Source organism: Leopardus geoffroyi, chromosome A2 (genome assembly GCF_018350155.1).
Source record: "Leopardus geoffroyi isolate Oge1 chromosome A2, O.geoffroyi_Oge1_pat1.0, whole genome shotgun sequence".
In the NCBI taxonomy this organism is placed as follows: Eukaryota; Metazoa; Chordata; class Mammalia; order Carnivora; family Felidae; genus Leopardus; species Leopardus geoffroyi.
In genome coordinates this window covers 8,916,825-8,935,899 of record NC_059331.1, presented here as the reverse complement: position 1 = coordinate 8,935,899, position 19,075 = coordinate 8,916,825, and the positions used below count along the sequence as shown (strand labels likewise).

Genomic DNA, 19,075 nt, shown 5'->3' with positions numbered 1-19,075 from the left:
TTTATTTTTGAGAGACAGAGAGAGCACGGGTGAGGGAGGGGCAGAGACAGAAGGAGACACAGAATCCGAAGCAGGCTCCAGGCTCCGAGCTGTCAGCGCAGAGCCCGACGCGGGGCTTGAACTCGTGAACTGCGAGATCATAACCTGAGCCAAAGTTGGAAGCTCCATCAACTGAGTCATCCCAGTGCCCCTAGAGTTTAATCAAACAATCTTCTTAAACATTAGTGGTCTAAATACAAGGGAAAGACAAAAACTGTCTCAGTGGATAATAAAATAACAATTACATGTTGTCTACAAGGGTCACGCTTTACATACAAAGATTCACATAGATTAAAAGTAAGAGATGGGAAAAGATATACCATGGCATGCCAACACTGAACACAAGAAAGCTGGTATAGGTATATTACCTCTGGAGCATTACATAATGATAAAGGGGTCAAGTCTCCAAGAAGACACAGCACTCCTTCAAGGGTATGTGTGTAACAGTGGGGCAAAACACACGAGGCAAAAACTGAAAGAACTCTAAGAAGAAATAATTGAACCCGTTACTACAGAGATTCCAACACCAGCCCCCGTCAGTAATTAGCAGGTCCAACAGGCAGAGATAATGAAGGACACTGTTAACACCATCAGGCAAGTGGCTTTCATTGAAACCTATGCAACACCTCATCCAAACATTCTTCTGAGGTTCATGTAGACCGTCCACCAAACCAGACCACATTCTGGGCCATAAAACACACCCTAACAAACTCGGAGAGGAAGGAAGGAAGGAAGGAAGGAAGGAAGGAAGGAAGGAAGGAAGGAAGGAAGGAAGGGAGGAAGGGAGGAAGGAAAGAAAGGAAAGGAAAGAAGGAAAGAAAGGGAAAGAAAGAGAGAGAAAGAGAGAAAGAAAGAAAAAGAAAATTATGCTTGTAAACCAAAATTATATTAACTTGGAAATCAATAACAGAACAATGGTTGGGAAATCTCCACACACCAAAATATCATATGGGTCAATAAGAGAGTGGAAGATGGTGGAATAGAAGTTTTCTACTGTCATATCCCCGCCAGGCACCGATTTTGAAAGCCACCCAATGATGAGAGTACCTCTGCGGAAATTTCCAGTGGTCCACTTCACGCACCCCGAAGGAGCAAAAACTCTGAGAATAGACCCCATGAGGAGGTAAGAAGAGTGGTTTTATTTTACCTGTGTCACCTTCTCCCCAAAGGCAGCACAGCTCCTTCCCAAGAGAGACGGTGTTGGCCCATAATTCCCCCCATGGGGAAAGTGAAACGTTATAAGAGAGAACTTGGATTCCCCCGGTGGTGTGGGATGCTGTTCAGAAGGCTCACCACTTTCCTGTCTCACCGAAAATACTGAGGATATCAACACGGCTGAGTGGCTGGAAGGCTGGGAGCAAGGAAGGACTTGGAAAGACCTAAGGCAACCAGAGCTCGGAACTCAACAAATGGCTGCGGGTCCTACTAAGTGCTTGCATATTCGATCTGGATGCTTGCGTTTCAGCCACTTTGGAGGCAATGCCCGTGGACACTCCCAAATGGCCCATGGGCACACCCAATACTCCATACACCTCACTCCCACCCATATGATCCGCTCCCTTGTAGCCCAGACAGTGAGTACAAGCCTCTTAATGTCTTGTAAGCACATGCATTCAGAGGGCTCAACTCAGTGGGATTAGAAAAAGGTGCACAGGAGCACCTGGCTGGCTCAGTTGGTAGAGCATGCAGTTCTTGATCTCAGGATTGCGAGTTCGAGCCCCACATTGGGTACAGAGATCGTTTAAATTAAAAAAAAAAAAAAAAAAACTTTGAAAAAAAGAGAAAAGAATGCACCAACTTGAGCATTTCAGGGTACCACCCTAGGGGAAACAAAAAGGAAGCTCTCAGCACCTGGCCTGGCTTTGAGGGATCGAAAGAAGGTGTATAATCTTCAGAATTACCCCTAATGAGGGGGCTGGAGGTATGAAGCAGGTACATCAGTAGAAAAGATCCGAGAGAGCCTCAGAATCCCTAGCTGGGCTGACTGGTGACGGTGTTTCTCTCCCAAAGTGAGTTAGTAAAGACTGGAGAAAGTGGCTACTTCCTCACGTGCAAAGACACCAACGTGAGACTTCAAGGAATTCAAGGAACGAACACACACACACACACACACACACACACACACACACAAAGGAAAAATGATGCCAACAAAGGAACACAACAATTTTCTAGTAACCTATCCAATAGAAATAGAGATCTGCAAGTTGCCTGATATAATTGTTCCAAGAAAGCTCAGAAAACTTCACAAGAGCCCAGATAGACAATGTGGTGTCTCTCTCGATCAGATGGGGACCCCCAAGCGTGGGGTGACAATCGGGTGGAAGCCAGTGGTGCGGACAGTTGAAAGGATTCACCCGAGGCAGAATGAAGAAGTTTATCGAATACACTGCAAGGCAGCAGCAGGCAGGACAGCAAAGGAGGCTGGGAACGGGGGCTGTTGTTAGAGAGGGAAGGTAAGGGGGTATAGTGACATATGGAATTTTCCCTTCTTTGGTAACTGTGCCTAGAGCTAAGTAGCCCATTGGTCAGTTAGGGACTATGGATATTTTGAGATGGGTGGCCTGACGGGCCCGGCTGTATTCAGCCAGGGGGGTTGGGGTCACTTTGGGCTCTTCTGCCTTGATCATGTTTCCATTGCACAAGCCTGTTGTCCAAAAGCAGCCTCTACAGACAACTCCATGAAATCAAGAAAACAATACATGAACAAAGCAAGAAGTGTGGCAGGGAGTAGAAATCATAAAGAACCCAAATAGAAATTCCAGCACTGAAGGAACAGTGAAATGAAAAAAAGAAATGCAAACAGAGAGGCTCAAGAGCTGACTTGATGAATACGATGAGAGAATCCGTGAACTTGAAGACCAGTCATTAGAAATCATACAGATGAAGGAGAAGAAAAGAAAAATGAACAAAAAGGAGTGAAGAAAGGTTATGAGACTTAGGGGACACCTGTAAAATAAACAATACGCACATAATGGAAATTCCAGAAGAAGAGAGAATGGCAGAACGCTTAAAGAAATAATGACTGGAGGGGTGCCTGGGTGGCTCAGTCAGTTGAGCGTCCGACTTCGGCTCAGGTCATGATCTCACAGTTTGTGATTTCAAGTCTCGCATCGGGCTCGCTGCTGTCAGTGCATAGCCTGCTTCAGATCTTCGGTCCCCCTCTCGCTCTGCCCGTCCCCTGCTCATTCTCTCTCTCTTTCAAAATAAATAAATAAACTTAAAAAAAATAAAGAATGGGGCACCTGGGTGGCTCAGTTGGTTGAGTGGCCGACTTCAGCTCAGGTCATGATCTTGCGGTCTGTGAGTTCGAGCCCCGCGTCCGGCTCTGTGCTGACAGCTCAGAGCCTGGAGCCTGTTTCAGATTCTGTGTCTCCCTCTCTCTGACCCTCCCCTGTTCATGCTCTGTCTCTCCCTGACTCAAAAATAAATAAAACTGTAAAAAAAGAAAGAAAGAAAGAAAGAAAGAAAGAAAGAAAGAAAGAAAGAAAGAGATAAACCAAGCTGACAAACCTTTAGCTAAATGAAGAAAAGATTAATAAAATCAGAAAGTAAAAAGGAGAAATTATAACTGATAGCACTGAAATTCAAAGTATCATAAGAGACTACTATGAATAAATATATGTTAACAAATTTGATAACCTACAAGTATAAATTCCTCTAAACATACAACTTACTAAGACTGAATCATGAAACAGAAAATCAAAACTCAGTACGGAGTAAGGAAATCGAATCAGGAATCAAAAAAAAAAAAAAAAACTCCCAACAAAGAAAAGCCCAGGACCAGATGGCTTCACTGGTGAATTCTACCCAACACTTAAAAAATTCTTGGGGCACCTGGGTAGCTCAGTCGGTTAAGCATCCAACTTTGGCTCGTGTCGTGATCTGGCGGTTGGAGAGTTTGAGCCCCACGTTGGGCTCTGTATTGACAGCTCAGAGCCTGGAGCCTGCTTCCAATTCTGTGTCTCTTTCTCTCCCTGTCCCTCCCTTACAAATGCTCTGTCTCTCTCTCTCTCAAAAAAAAGTTAAAAATTCATACTAACTCTTCTCAAACTCTTGCAACAAATTAGAAAGGAGGAAATACTTCCAAAATCATTTTATGAGGCCAGCATATTTTTTAAAGTTTTTTAAAAAATATATTTTTTAAAATTTATTTTTGACAAACAGCAAGACAGAGTGTGAGCAGGAGAGGGGCAGAGAGAGAGACAGAAACACAGAATCTGAAGCGGGCTCCAGGCTCTGAGCTGTCAGCACAGAGCCCAATGTGGGGCTCAAACTCGTGAACTGCGAGATCATGACCTGAGCTGAAGTCGGATGCTTAATCAACTGAGCCACCCAGGTGCCCATCATTAAAGTTTTTTTTAAATTTTTTTAATGTTTATTTATTTTTGAGAAAAAGGGTGGACAGAGCATGAGCGGGGGAGAGGCAGAGAGAGAGGGAGACATAGAATCCTAAGCAGGCTTCAGGCTCCCAGCTGTCAGCACAGAGCCTGACGCAGGGCCCGAACTCACGAACTGTGAGATCATAACCTGAGCCTAAGTCGGACACTTAACCGACAGAGCCACCCACACTCCCCTATTAAAGTTTTTAAAAGTGTATTTATTTTGAGACAGACAGCAATGTGTGAGAGGGGGAGGGGCAGAGACAGAGGGAAAGAGAGAATCACAAGCAGGCTCTGTACCATCAATGCTTAGCCAACTGAGCCACCCAGGTGTCTGAGGTCATCATTACATAGATAACAAAGTCAGACGAAGACACTCCAAGGAAAGAAAATTAAGGGGCACCTGGGTGGCTCAGTTGGTTGGGCGACCGACTTTGGCTCAGGTCATGATCTTGCAGTTTGTGAGTTCAAGCCCCGTGTCGGGCTCTGTGCTGACAGCTCAGAGCCTGGAGCCTGCTTCGGATTCTCTGTCTCCCTCTCTCTCTGCCCCTCCCCCGTTCATGCTCTGTCTCTCTCTGTCCCAAAAATAAATAAACGTTGAAAAAAAAAAATTAAAAAAAAAAAATTCAACAGCACACTAAAAGGCTTATACAACTTGATCAAGTGAATTTATCCCTGGTATGCAAGGATGGTTCAACATATGCAAATCAATACATGTGATATACCCAATTAACAAGATGAAAGAGAAAAGTCATATGATCATCTCAGCAGGTGCAGGGGAGGCATTTGATAACATCCAACATCCTTTAATGATGAAATAAAACAAATTAGGTAGAGAAAGAATGTACCTCGGGGCACCTAGGTGGCTCAGTTGGATTTCAGGGTCATGAGATCAGGTCCTGCATGGGCCTGCTTGGGATTCTCTCTCTCCCTGTCTCTCTGCCCCTACCCCACTTGCACATGATCTCTATCTCAAAATAAATAAAGAAACTTAAAAAAAAAAAAAAGAATGTACCTCAATAGCATAAAAGCCATATATGACAAATGCACAGCTAACATCATACTGAAGATAGAAAAGTCGCCTCTTCCAGAACTATGTACCTGGCAAGAAACTGAGGAAAGGGTTAAGGTGAGATATATCTATTTGTCCCCTAATTTATACTCAGGAACTCCCCTACATTATCAGGGGTAACTTGCTTAAATTTTCTGGGATAGAATTTGAGCCTTAGTATCCTTTGCATGAAGGTTTTGGAATTAATGCATTGAAGCAGTTGGCAAAATTAATTCGGAATCTGTGTTGTAGAGGCCCCCAAACCCTGTGTCTTTTAAAGGGTTTGTATAGTGCCCTGCAATCTTTTTTGTTGTGTAAATTCTTCCTTTAGCATATTTTGGATTTCCAATTTGGTAAAATTGTGGACCTTTTAGTATTTTTCTCTTTTGTTCCTTCCCACCTGTCCTTCCCGATTTTGCTTTTTGGGTTTTTTTTTTTTTTTGGTCACTGGATGAACTTCAGGGAAAGGAGGGTCCTCTCTACCCTGATATTTATTTTTTAATTTTTATTTAATTAAAAATTTTTTAATGTTTTGTATTTTTGAGTGCGAGTGGGGGAAGGGCAGAGAAAGAGACTACCCTGATGTTTGTATATTTTTTCCTCCAGAGAGCCTCAAATCAGTGCCATCAGGAAACTCCCCTGTGACGACTTGTTGGCGTATAGGTTTTAAAGATCCCGGACCTTGGGACGCCTGGGTGGCGCAGTCGGTTAAGCGTCCGACTTCAGCCAGGTCACGATCTCGCGGTCCGTGAGTTCGAGCCCCGCGTCGGGCTCTGGGCTGATGGCTCAGAGCCTGGAGCCTGTTTCCGATTCTGTGTCTCCCTCTCTCTCTGCCCCTCCCCCGTTCAGGCTCTGTCTCTCTCTGTCCCAAAAATAAATAAACGTTGAAAAAAAAAAATTAAAAAAAAAAAAAAAAAAAAAAAAGATCCCGGACCTAAGTCAGTTTCAGCTGATACCTTTGCTGTGCCGCAGTGAGGCCGGGGGTATTGTCCTCTAGAACCTTGTGGGTCACAGTCATTGCTGCAATACGGACAGGGAGGCAGCAGCAGAGGCGTTTAAGATCCTGGTGAGTCCTCTGGCATGTGGGGTCAGGACTTACCCCACATTCTAATGACTGCCTTTCTCCTCTCTTCTCCTCTTTTTCAAGTTTATTTATTGAGAGAGTGCAAGAATGAACAGAGAGACAGACAGACAGAAAGAGAATCCAAAGCAGGCTCCACGTTCAGAGACCGACTCGGGGCTCAACCCCACAACTGTGAAATCATGACCTGAGCAGAAGGCAAGAGTCGGACCACTGAACCGACTGAGCCACCCAGGCACCCACCTCTTCCTCTTTTTAAATGGGAGCTGTTTCAGGAGTGACCTCTTGATATGGCCTCCTCTTGCATAGTCCTCTCTCCCACCCCCACCCCCGGGGATATCTCAGGGCCAACTCTGCCTCTATCACAGCTTCCTTCTGACGCACAGATAAATCTCTGCAAACACATTAACCCAGGACCACTGTAAGGAGGGCCCCAATTTTGCTCTGAAAGGCCTAGGAATCCTAGAACTCTGGTCGGTTGAATCGAGAACTTCGGGTTGGTAGGCTTGCCCCAAGACAGGGCAGCACAGCATATAACATGAGCTCCCCAAGACCTAGCAGCCCACGGGACATGCCACGGTCATGGAGCAGAGCAGGTGAGCAAGTCAGAGTAAGAGAACACAGACCCGGGGGCAGTGGTCTTGTCTGGACATGCTGCTCATGGCCACCTGATATGGTCACATGCAGATACGCGGTTCCTGCATTAAGACTGAGGCCCACCCCCATACACCAGGAGGGTAGGAAAAGGCTTAGGCCTCACATGACTCACATAATTGAGATCCAGGGGAGGGGAGGGCAGGGTCAGTCTCTCAAGCAGCTCTGAACTGGCTTCAGAAACCAAGGAAAGGAGCCTGGAATGGGGTTTCATTGTGGCTGGGGGGTTAGTGAAAAAACATTCAGTGGCACTTGTCAAAGATGGGAGAGCACATGAGTTTAAGATGGTTTCATTCAGAACCATCGTGACGGGTGTAGAGACACCTGTGATGGGAGTTTCACAGGGGATGAGAAACGAGATGGGGTTCAACTCTGGACACAGCATGGGCAGGTGGGAGTTCACGGCCAGAGAACAGGGTGGAGGTCAGTGGACGGAAAAGGACTCAGAGAAAAATCAGGGGTAAGAGGGTTCTGGCTAAAACGACCTAACAGGATTAGGCCTGAAGACAGGCCAGGGTGATCACTTTCAACTGGGGGATAAGGGGGGGGGGTGGTGGGGAGGAACTTGATCAGCTATCAAGGGTGGTCAGACATGGAGGGGGTGGGAAGGATTCTGGTTCAGCTGACCTAGCAGGGTTCTTGCTAAAACTGAATTTTACAGGGAGCTACCCAGATAGACCTACGAGAAGGTTTAGGAGCCTGACACAAGTTTGGTCAAGCAAAGAATATTTGTCGGGGGTGGGGCCAGGGCAAGAGTTTTGCACACAGGGACTTGTGTGCTTGGAATCTGAGGCCAGTGCCATAGAAGGGAGCCTCTGGACTTTTTTTTTTATGTGCATTTATTTTTGAGAGTGAGAGAGAGAGAAAGAGAGACAGAGCATGAGCAGGGGAGGGACAGGGACAGAGGGAGACACAGAATCCGAAGCAGACTCCAGGCTCCGAACTGTCAGCGCAGAGGCCGACGCGGGGCTCGAACCCACGAGCCGTGAGGTCGTGACCTGAGCTGAAGCCTGACGCCCAACTGACCGAGCCACCCAGGCATCCTGAGCCTCTGGATTGTCTTGTCGCTTTGTCCAGGTGGTGGAGATAAGGGAAAGGGAGGGGGTGGTGAGGAGTAAGCGGTCAGCAAACATGAAAAGATGTGGAGTCTGGCTGATTATAAGGACACACATGGGTAAGAAGAATATTTCTACTTATTTCTATATAGACATGGCTTATTTCTATATAAAAAACTAACACCAACAGGAAGTTCATGAAATGATCGACAGTGTGTATTTGGAGATGGCTGGAGTCACAGCACTGGAGGGGAGCAGGATGTTTGGACAGTGAGTTTTCTTATGTTAAACTTTCTATCTCACAGATATACTTAAAATAGAAGTTGGCAGACACTGTGTTTTACTAGTTAGCAGTCTTTATTCAATTTTAACTTTTGTACATAGGAAACCATTCTAAGATTTAATTCCCTTCTTTTTTAAAGGTTTTATTTTTAAGTAATCTCTATACCCAACATAGGGCTCGAACCCACAACCTTGAGATCGAGGGTCGCACGCTCCACCAGCTGAGCCAGCCAGGTGCCACAGATTGAATTCCTTTAAACCCAGTTACAAAAGTGAGACCATAAAAAAATGAATATTTTCAAATCTTTTTCTTTTTAATTCAAGTGTTTATTTTGAGAGGGAGGGAGGGGGGGAGAGGGAGAGAGGGAGAGAGGGAGAGAGGGAGAGGGAGAGGGAGAGGGAGAGGGAGAGGGAGAGGGAGAGGGAGAGGGAGAGAGAGAGAGAGAGAGAGAGAGAGAGAATCTCAAGCAGGCTCCTCGCTGTCAGCACAGAGCCTGATTCAGGGCTCAAACTCACGAACTGTAGATCATGACCTGAGCCAAAATCGAGAGTGGGATGCTTAACCATCTGAGCCACCCAGGCACCCCTAAATCTCTAAGTAGAAGGACATGTGGCATCATAGTTTGTCCTTCCCTTAGTTCAACACTGGAGTTATTTCCAGTAATAAGTAGCATATTCTAATGCGATAGGGGTTGGAATTTAGGTCCTTAAATGCATTGGATTTTCAAAGACTTACATAAGCTATAAGTAGCTTTCCTCACATCAATTAAAATAAGAATTCACTTTCTTTACCCTTTTATTTATTTATTTGGAGACCGAGAGGGGGACAGAGACAGACAGCGCATGCAAGTGGGAAGAGGGGCAGAGAGAGAGAGAGAGATGATCCCAAGCAGGCTCTGTGCTGTCAGGGCAGAGCCCAATGACCTAGGGCTCGATCCCATGAACTGTGAGATCATGACCTGAGCCGAACAAGAGTCTGAGCCACCCAGGCATCCCCTTTACCCTTTTAAATGCCACTGTCCCCTAAGGACATGCGTAAACACTGATGTAAAAATGAAAAATTGTACCAGGAAGCTCAAGCACATTCATCTCAAACCTTTGCCTAAAAGGAACAAAAAGTTCTATTTAGTTCTGCAGTTTTCCTGTCTTACTGCCATCATCTCTCTCAATCAACTTACATTTTCAAGCCCAAGAAACTAACCAAAAAAAATGTTATTTCTCCCACAGGCAGCAAAATTAAAGTGCTAAGGGAAACTAGAAGCAAAGGACTGCAATACTCAATCCATTAACGGAATCCGGAGAAAAGAAGCATAAATATTGAGCTCAGCACAGACGAGCAGGCAGCTCCTCACAGGACAGAAGGAAAGTCACAGTCAGAGAGTTTTTTTTTTTTTTCAACGTTTATTTATTTTTGGGACAGAGAGAGACAGAGCATGAACGGGGGAGGGGCAGAGAGAGAGGGAGACACAGAATCGGAAACAGGCTCCAGGCTCTGAGCCGTCAGCCCAGAGCCTGACGCGGGGCTCGAACTCCCGGACCGCGAGATCGTGACCTGGCTGAAGTCGGACGCTTAACCGACTGTGCCACCCAGGCGCCCCCAGAGAGTTTTAAACACACTCCAGACACTTCCAGTGGAGACAGAATCCCCGGAGTTGGAAGATCCCTGCTAAGGTAGGGAGTGGGGCGGGGGGAGGAAGGATACCTGAGCAGCCACAGGAATGAACCCTGGGACCCCTGAACTCCCTCCCTCCCCCGGGGCCTAGTGGAACCCCTCTCTCCCTAAGGCTGCTGTTCTCCAAGTGAGGAAACTCTCAGCAGGATTCACTTGTAGGTTGTTACCCAAATGAACTCCCAAACTCACGAGCCCTAGCCCGGACACAGACCTCCTGACTTTCACAGGCTTTCTCAATACAAACAAATGACACTCCGTGCACTTACATGTGGATGCAAAACTCCAACCTGGGTCTAGACACAGGACCAAGGGATCCACACTTACCTAGAAAGGGCATCTCCTCCCCACCCCTTTGTGCATAAGCATCCCCAGCTTTCCAGGCTCTGTAGCTTCTCTCCATATAAAGGCTCCTTCTGGGGGCACCTGGGTGGCTCAGTACGTTGAGCGTCCGACTTCAGCTCAGGTCACGATCTCACAGTTCAAGGGTTTGAGCCCCACATCGGGCTCTGTGCTGACAGCTCAGAGCCTAGAGCCTGGAGCCTGCTTCGGGTTCTGTGTCTCCCTCTCTCTCTGTTCTTCCCCACTTGCTCTCTCTCTCTCTCTCTCTCTCAAAAATAAATAAACATTTTAAAAAGAAAGACAAGCCTCCTTCTGAGGTGGGTGTGAGCAGGTAAAAACACCTGCAGAGGCTCCTCAGGAAGAACCAGCTGGGCCTTGAAGGTATTTCCCTTTGCAGACTCTGTGAGGAAGGGGGCGGGGAGCCTAGCTTAGGTCGCCAGCCATAGGCTTCTGTCACATTGCTTTGGACTATAGGAATATTTTTAACGACACAAACCCAGTATATGAAGAATCTAGGAAGATCACACAAACCCAATTTTATGTAGAAAAGATGGAGAAACTTGTAAGGCATTTTTCTAGTTCAACAAGAAAATCCGTAAGTATTTATTACTTTCATAAAATAAGGATAGTAGACATTACTTCCATGGCAAGAAATTGTCCTATAAACAATTAATCGGACTTGAATGCTCAAAGTGCTGGAATTATAGTTGAAATTGCTCTCCTTCCCCCTCACCAAAAAACAAAACAACAACAACAAAAAACAACAGTGGGGCACCTGGGTGGCTCAGCCGGTTGAGCGACCCCCACTTCGGCTCAGGCCATGATCTCACGCTTTGTGAGTTCGAGCCCCGCGTCGGGCTCTGTGCTGACAGCTCAGAGCCTGGAGCCTGCTTGGGATTCTGTGTCTCCCTCTCTCTGTGCCCCTCCCCCACTCATGCTCTGTCTCAGAAATGAACATTTTTACAAAAATTAAAAAAAAACGGCAACAAAACAGACCTCAGACTATTACTGCAACGACTCGGGAAGAAAAACGAGAAACAAGAAATGTCAACACATGCGATGTGATAGTAAAATTGTATATATATATACACACACACACACACACACACACATATACGTGTATATATATGTATATACGTATGTATATACAGCTGAAATTCACCTTTGTCTTCCCTCTTCGGAAATATTTAATATGGTCTTTCTCAATCTATCACTTAAATACATTTTACATTTAATTGAAAACTGGACACCAAAAAAAAGTGACTGAGTGTTATCAAGGTGACAAACCTAGGGATGGGCAGTGCTCACAGGGCAGATCACCCAGGAAAGTCTCAGAGAGGAACGCCCACCCAAAGGAGTTCGCGCAACATGCCTGTGCCCAGGAAAGGTCCTGAGGGGAGGGGCACAGGAGTTCCTAAAACGTAGCTCCAGGTGCTTACTGTCTGCTTCCCTCTCGTGTAAAACATCCAGACAAAAATCACAAGCGTTTCAAATGGCCCATCCATATAATGTGTACGCTGCGTCAGTTTGAAATGCACCCCGGAGGACACATAGTTGATACTGAGGCTGTGAACTGGAGAGGGGAAGTTGGCGTCTGGGGAGGCGGGGTAGGATCTGGAAAAACAGGGATTTATTGCTGGCCTTAGGAAGAGCTAGGCTGGGGGAAAGGGTCGTGGATTTGAGACTCTGTTTCCCCAACATCTGGAACACTCCGGAGAAAACGGGTGCCCCTGGGGAGACAGGAAGGGCTGGGGACCCCACAGACCACAGCACCTCCCGCGTACGAATCCCGGAGACGGAGTCACGACTGTCCCCTGACGACTCCCCCCCTCCCCCCGTGGTCACCGCACGGATCGGGAGAGACGCGGCCGCGCGCAATGACGGGACAGGACGCCGCGGGGTCCCGGCTGCCCGCACAGCCCGCAGGCCGCGCGCGGAGGGGGACTGAGGTCGGAGCGGCGCCACCGGGGACTCGGGGTACTCGGGGACTCCGCCCCGTCCTGGCACACCCGGCCCCGCACACTCACCATCTCCCGGCTTCTCGGGTCGCCCGGCGTCGTCGTGCCCGCTGCTCCCGCGGCAGGTGCAGGTCACTGCGCGATTAACGCTGCAGCAGAGCCACCTGGGACCTTTTAAGCGCAGGTGAGAAGCGAACCGGAGCCAGGCCTCCAGCTTCCAGGGGGCTGCGGGGCGTCGCCACACCCACCTGCCCCTGCCGCGGCCCTGATTGGACCGCTCGCAAGGACCCGCCCCTCCGCTCCTGAGTGACAACAGGGCAGCAGGTCCGATTGCTTGCGAAAACCAGTCTTTTAGGTGGTCGGGAACCCGTCCCCTCCTGGGACGTTTGCTTTTAAACAAAACTTGGTCCTGGCCCTAGGGGGACCGTGGCGTCTTCCTGCAGCTCCTTGTAAACGTGGGGACACAGGCGTCCAGAGTCCGTTCCGGTGGAGCGACTCCCTTGTTCAGAGGAAGAGGGGCCAGGCCAGGCGGGGTTTACACGCAGGGTCTGAGGTCCTCCCTGGGTCGGGGGCATTGGCATGAGGCTGCGAACCTACTCATGGACCTGTGACCCTTTGTTTACAAAAACACTTTAAAAATGACCTCACGGGGGAAAAATCAAATCAAATCAAATAATAAAAATGACCTCACGGGCGCCTTAGTGGCTCAGTCGGTTAAGCATCAGACTCTTGATCTTGGCTCAGGTCATGATCTCGAGGTTCCTGAGTTTGAGATCGGTGTCAGCTCTGTGGCACTGCACTGACAGTGTGGTTTTGGGGATTTTCTCTTTCTCCCTCTCTCTCCTCCCACTAGCTCTCTCCCAAAATAAATAAATAAATTTTTAAAAAATGACCTCACCGTATGCAATAAAGACTGGTTCCATGATCTTTAACCGTTGACAACATTGAGGCTTCTACCCGTCCCTTCTCCACCTGCATGTATGTGGTACTTCAGCTAGAGAACCCTATGCCTTCTCAAGCGTTTGAGTTTTTTTGCTTTAAAATTTATACTTTTAGGGGCGCCTGGGTGGCGCAGTCGGTTAAGTGTCCGACTTCAGCCAGGTCACGATCTCGCGGTCCGTGAGTTCGAGCCCCGCGTCAGGCTCTGGGCTGATGGCTCAGAGCCTGGAGCCTGTTTCCGGTTCTGGTCTCCCTCCCTCTCTGCCCCTCCCCCGTTCATGCTCTGTCTCTCTCTGTCCCAAAAATAAATAAACGTTGAAAAAAAAATTTTTTTTTAATTTATACTTTTAGGGGCGCCTGGGCGGCGCAGTCGGTTAAGCGACCAACTTCGGCTCAGGTCATGATCTCACCGCTCATGAGGTCAAGACCCACGTCAGGCTCTGTACTGACGAGCCTGCTTTGGATTCTGTGTCTCCCTCGCTCTCTGCTCCTTCCCCACTCTTGCTCTCTCTCTCTCTCTCAAAAATAAATAAACATTAAATTTTTTTTTTAATTTGTACTTTTAATTGTGGTAGCCTACACATTCTATAAAATTTCTATTTTAGGCATATAGCTCAGTAGTGAGAATTACCGTGACATTGGGAAGTCCATCTCAGAACTGGAATAAATGCCTAAATTTTGAGATCACTCCTTCATTACCAAATGCCGTCTTCCTCTCTCCAATTCACATTATTTTCAACTATTTGTCCTCCACGGTGTATTTCAAACAGACTCAAAGTTTTAATTGCACAGAAAAACAACCTGGAATATCCTGTATAAAACCCACGTGCCTCACCGCTAAGCATATTTCCTGGGCACAAACGTCCTATGTGAAGGCTTTTAGTAGAGTTTCCCCTTTGAAAATTTCTGGGTGATCTGTCCTGTTGGCGCCGACCCGTGCTGGGTTTGGGCACCTTAAAATGATGTACTCGTTTATTTCTCTTTTTCCAATAGGGTAAAATTTATTTAATTAGTAGAGCTTGAAAGAAAGTACCAAATATTTCCAAGGAGGTAAGAAAGTGGTAAGTTTCAGGAAAAAAATCAGATATTCCAGTATTACATCCCATTTGTTAATAATTTTGATTTCAGTTTTTCTTCCCCTGGGAGTGCGTTGTAAGTTTCTGAGGCCTGCTCATTAATTTTGGGTGATTTCAAATCTGCTTAGACTGGCAGAGAGGAAGTATCCAAGCAGGACTGATTATTTGCAAAACAATGTCTTGCCATGAAAACAATAATTAGTTGACATCTTTCTTTCCCCCCAAAGGAATAGATATATGGGATTTTCTGGTCGAACTAGTAAATACGCATTACAGTTTCTTCCCTCCTTACCACATAAACACAGAGTTTGAGTGATTTTGTGCAAACATTGAGTTTGAGTGATGTTGGTTTGTGTCGTATAGCATATAACGGTGGTCCTGGGACGCCTGGGTGGCTCAGTCGTTAAGCGTCTGACTTCAGCTCAGGTCATGATCTCACAGTCCATGGGTTTGAGCCCCATGTCAGGCTCTGTGCTGACAGCACAGAGCCTGGAGCCTGCCTCAGATTCTGTGTCTGCCTCTCTCTCTACCCCTCCCCTCCCCCACTCATGGTCTGTCTCACTCTCAAAAATAAATAAACATTAAAAAAAAATTAAACAATGACAACAACATATAATGGTGGTCCCAAGCAACCCCAGGGGGCATAGAGGCATGTGACTCAGGTCAATGACCTGAGTAAGACTGTTTGAGTTGCTGCTTTGAATTCTCCTTCAATTCCCAAAATAGAATTGGTGGATCAGAGGATAATTCAGTTTGTAGTTTTTTGAGGAATTGTCATGTTGTTTTATATACCATCAACACGATTTTATATTCTCAGCCGTAGTACAACAAGGGTTTCAAAGAGTATTTTCGTTTTCCTGATAGTATCATTTAAGGACAAAAGTCACTAATTTGATGAAGTCTCTTGTTTTTTTCCATTCTTGCCCTCAGTGTCTTATCTACGAATTCTTTACCAAATACAAGTCTAGAATGGTTTCCTATGTTTATGTAAGTGTGTTATCATTTTCATTTAGGCCTTTATCCTTTCCGGTAAAGTATTGTATGTGACATCCTGTAAGAATAAAACCTCTTTCTTTTGCTTACGGCTATCCAGTTGGCTTAGCACAAATTTATGAGAAGAATATTCTTGCCCTATTCTTGGCTTCCGCCACCCCCCGCCCACAAGAAATCAGGTGACTATAGATATATAGGTTTATTTCTCAAATCTAAATCTATTCCACAGATCTATAGGTCTACCCTTATGTCAGTATCACACTCTCTTGATTACTACTGCATATCTCAAAGTTGTGACCTTAAGAAATGTTAGCCCTACCATTTTGCTTTTCTTTTTCGAGACTGCTTTGGTTATTCTGGTTCCCTTGCAACTCCATATAATTTTAAAAACCAGGTTGCCAATTTATATAAAGGAATGAAGTGGGATCATGACAGGTATGGTGTTGAGTCTCTAGACCATTTTGGGGGCGAGTGCCATTTCAAAATGTTAAGTATTCTGATCCACTTTCCCATTTATTTACACGTTTAGTAATGTCTTTCCCCCACGTTTTATAGCTTTTTGAGTATTCACTGTGTACTTCTTTTGCTAAATTATCCCTAAATATTTTATTCCTTTTGATTTCATTGTAAATGCCTTTCCTAATTTCATTATCAGATTGTTCCTTACAAGGGTATAACACTACAATTGATTTTTACATATTGATCTTGTATCCAAGCAATTTGCTGAACTCAGTGATCAGTTTTAAGAGTATTTTTTTAATGTTTTTTTTTTTTTTTGTATTTTTAAAGTTTTCTAAAGATAAGGTATCTCAGTGGGAGGTAGAGATGCCATTACATCTTCCTAACCAATCTTAATGCGTTTTGTCTTTTTATGGATAACAGCTTTGGCTAATATGGCCAGTACACCCCCAAATATAAGTGGCAAGAAAAGATATCCTTGTTTTGTTCCTTACTTCAGGGGAAAGCATCCAGTCTTTCACCACTAAAAATAATTTTAGTTTGGGGTTTTCACAGATGTTCATAAGGAGGCTAGTTAATTTCCTTCTATTCCTGGTATGCTGAGTGCTTTAATCATAAAAGCATATTGCATTTTGCCACTTATTTTCTCTGAGGCTAATGAGATCTTGCCATTTTGCATTTTACTCTATTGATATCATTCATTATTACACTAATGGATTTTGAGATATTAACCCAAGCTTTCATCCCTGGAATATATCCTACTTGGTCACGGTACAGAATTTTACATATTGCTGGATCAGATTTGTGGGTTCACATAATGAGTGTGAAGTGTTCTCCTCATTTTTTTTTTAATGTTTATTTTTGAGAGAGAGGGAGAGAGAGAGAGAGAAAACAAGAAAGTGAGGGAAGGGCAGAGAGAGAGGGAGACACAGAAACTGAAGCAGACTCTAGGCTCCGAGCCTTCAGCAAAGAGCCCTATGTGGGGCTCAAACTTGTGACCCAGGAGATCACAACCTGAGCTGAAGTCCAACGCTTAACCAACTGAACCACCCATGCACCCCGTCTACTTATGCACTTCTGGTAGGAATATAAATGCATGCCGCCATTGTGGAAAACAGTATGGTAGTTTTTAAAAAATTACAGAGTGTTATTGTATGAGCCAACAATTCCACTTTGAGTGGATAACCAAAAGAATTCAAAATATGGACTCAAACAGATATTTGTTCATCTGTGTTCACAGGAGCATGATTTACAGTGGCCTTAAGGTGGAAGAAACCCAAGCGTCCATCAACAGACGAATGGATCAACAAAATTTGGTAGACACATACAAGCAGAATATTATTCAGCTTTAAAAAGAAATGGGGGCGCCTGGGTGGCTCGGTTAAGCATCCGACTTTGGCTCAGGTCACCATCTTGCAGTCTGTGAGTTCAAGCCCTGCCACGATGGCTCAGAGCTGTGCTGACAGCTCAGAGCCTGGAAGCTGCTTCGGGTTCCGTGTCTCGTCTTTCTCTGCCCCTCCCCCACGCCTGCTCTGTCTCTCAAAAATGAATAAATGTTGGGGTGCCTGGGTGGCGCAGTCGGTTAAGCGTCCGACTTCAGCCAGGTCACGATCTCGCGGTCCGTGAGTTCGAGCCCCGCGTCGGGCTCTGGGCTGATGGCTCGGAGCCTGGAGCCTGTTTCCGATTCTGTGTCTCCCTCTCTCTCTGCCCCTCCCCCGTTCATCCTCTGTCTCTCTCTGCCCCAAAAATAAATAAACGTTGAAAAAAAAAAAATAAAAAAAAAATTTTTTTTTTAAAGAACTGCAATTCTGACACATGCTACAGCATGGGTGAACCTTGAGGACATTACGCTAGGCGAAACATGCCAGTCAAAAAAAAAGAAAAACTGTATTATTCCACTTAGATGAAGTGCCTAATAAAATTCATAGAGTCGGAGCAAAGTATGGTAGCTGTCAGGGGTTTGGGGCACAGGACAATGGGGATTTGTTGTTTACTATGTATACAGTTTCAGTTTTGCAAGATGATTTGCAAGTTCTGGAGACTGGTTTCACAGGGTAGTTCACGCTAGTAAACTACTTAAAAATGGATTAAAAAAATGGGGTGCCTGGGTGGCTCGGGAGGTTAAGCATCTAACTTCCACTCAGGTCATGCACAGTTTGTGAGTTTCAGCCCCACATGGGGCTCTGTGCTGACAGCTCAGAGCCTGGAGCCTGCTTTAGATTCTGTGTCTCCTCTCTTTCTGCCCTTCCTCTGTTCACACTCTGTCTGTCTCTCTCTCAAAAACTAAATAAACATTTAAAAAAATTTGTAATGGATAAAATGTAACTAAACACAGAATCCACAGGAAGAAATTTTTGCAAATAATATAACTGAAAAGTGCTCGTATTAAGAATATATAGGGGTGCCTTGGTGGCTCAGTCGGTTAAGCGTCCAACTGTTGTTGGTTTTGGCTCAGATCATGATCATGAGGTTCATGGGATCTAGCCCTGAGTAGGGCTCTATGCTGATGGCACAAAGCTTGCTTGGGATTCTCTCTCTCCTCTCTCTCTGCCTCTTCCCCCTACTCACGCATGCACTCTCTCTCTCAAAATAAAAAATAAACATTAAAAAATAAAATTGCAGTAAAATCTACATTAAAAATATTTGAGAGAGAACACAAGCAGAAGAGGGGTGGAGAGAGAGAATCTGAAGCAGGCTTCAACCCAGTGCAGGACCCGAGATGGGGCTTAATCTCATGACTGTGAGGTTATGACCTGAGCTGAAATCAAGAGTTGCACGCTTAACCGACTGAGCCACCCGGGCGCTCCCATAAATAAAATGTTGAAAGTAAAAAAGAATACATAAAGAAATCCTACAATTCAAATAATCTACATTTAAAAAGTCAAGGGATGGGGGCGCCTGGGTGGCACAGTCGGTTAAGCGTCCGACTTCAGCCAGGTCACGATCTCGCGGTCCGGGAGTTCGAGCCCCGCGTCAGGCTTTGGGCTGATGGCTCAGAGCCTGGAGCCTGCTTCCGATTCTGTGTCTCCCTCTCTCTCTGCCCCTCCCCGTTCATGCTCTGTCTCTCTCTGTCCCAAAAATAAATAAACGTTGAAAAA

At 45.7% G+C, this 19,075-nt stretch overlaps 1 protein-coding gene across 2 annotated transcripts in view; it reads right to left on the bottom strand.

The window, feature by feature from the left end:
* LOC123605325 (zinc finger protein 791-like) overlaps positions 1–12,758 on the bottom strand; it is a 45,658-nt gene extending 32,900 nt beyond the window's left edge. Inside the window, exon 1 of one of the 2 annotated variants that reach the window (XM_045492052.1) lies at positions 12,580–12,758. In XM_045492052.1, coding sequence (XP_045348008.1) covers positions 12,580–12,582 — 3 coding nt within the window. In that variant the 5' untranslated portion in view covers positions 12,583–12,758. The remainder of the gene's footprint in view (positions 1–12,579) is intronic. The other variant, XM_045492054.1, reaches the window with a different exon arrangement.
* Positions 12,759–19,075: the final 6,317 nt, after the last annotated feature.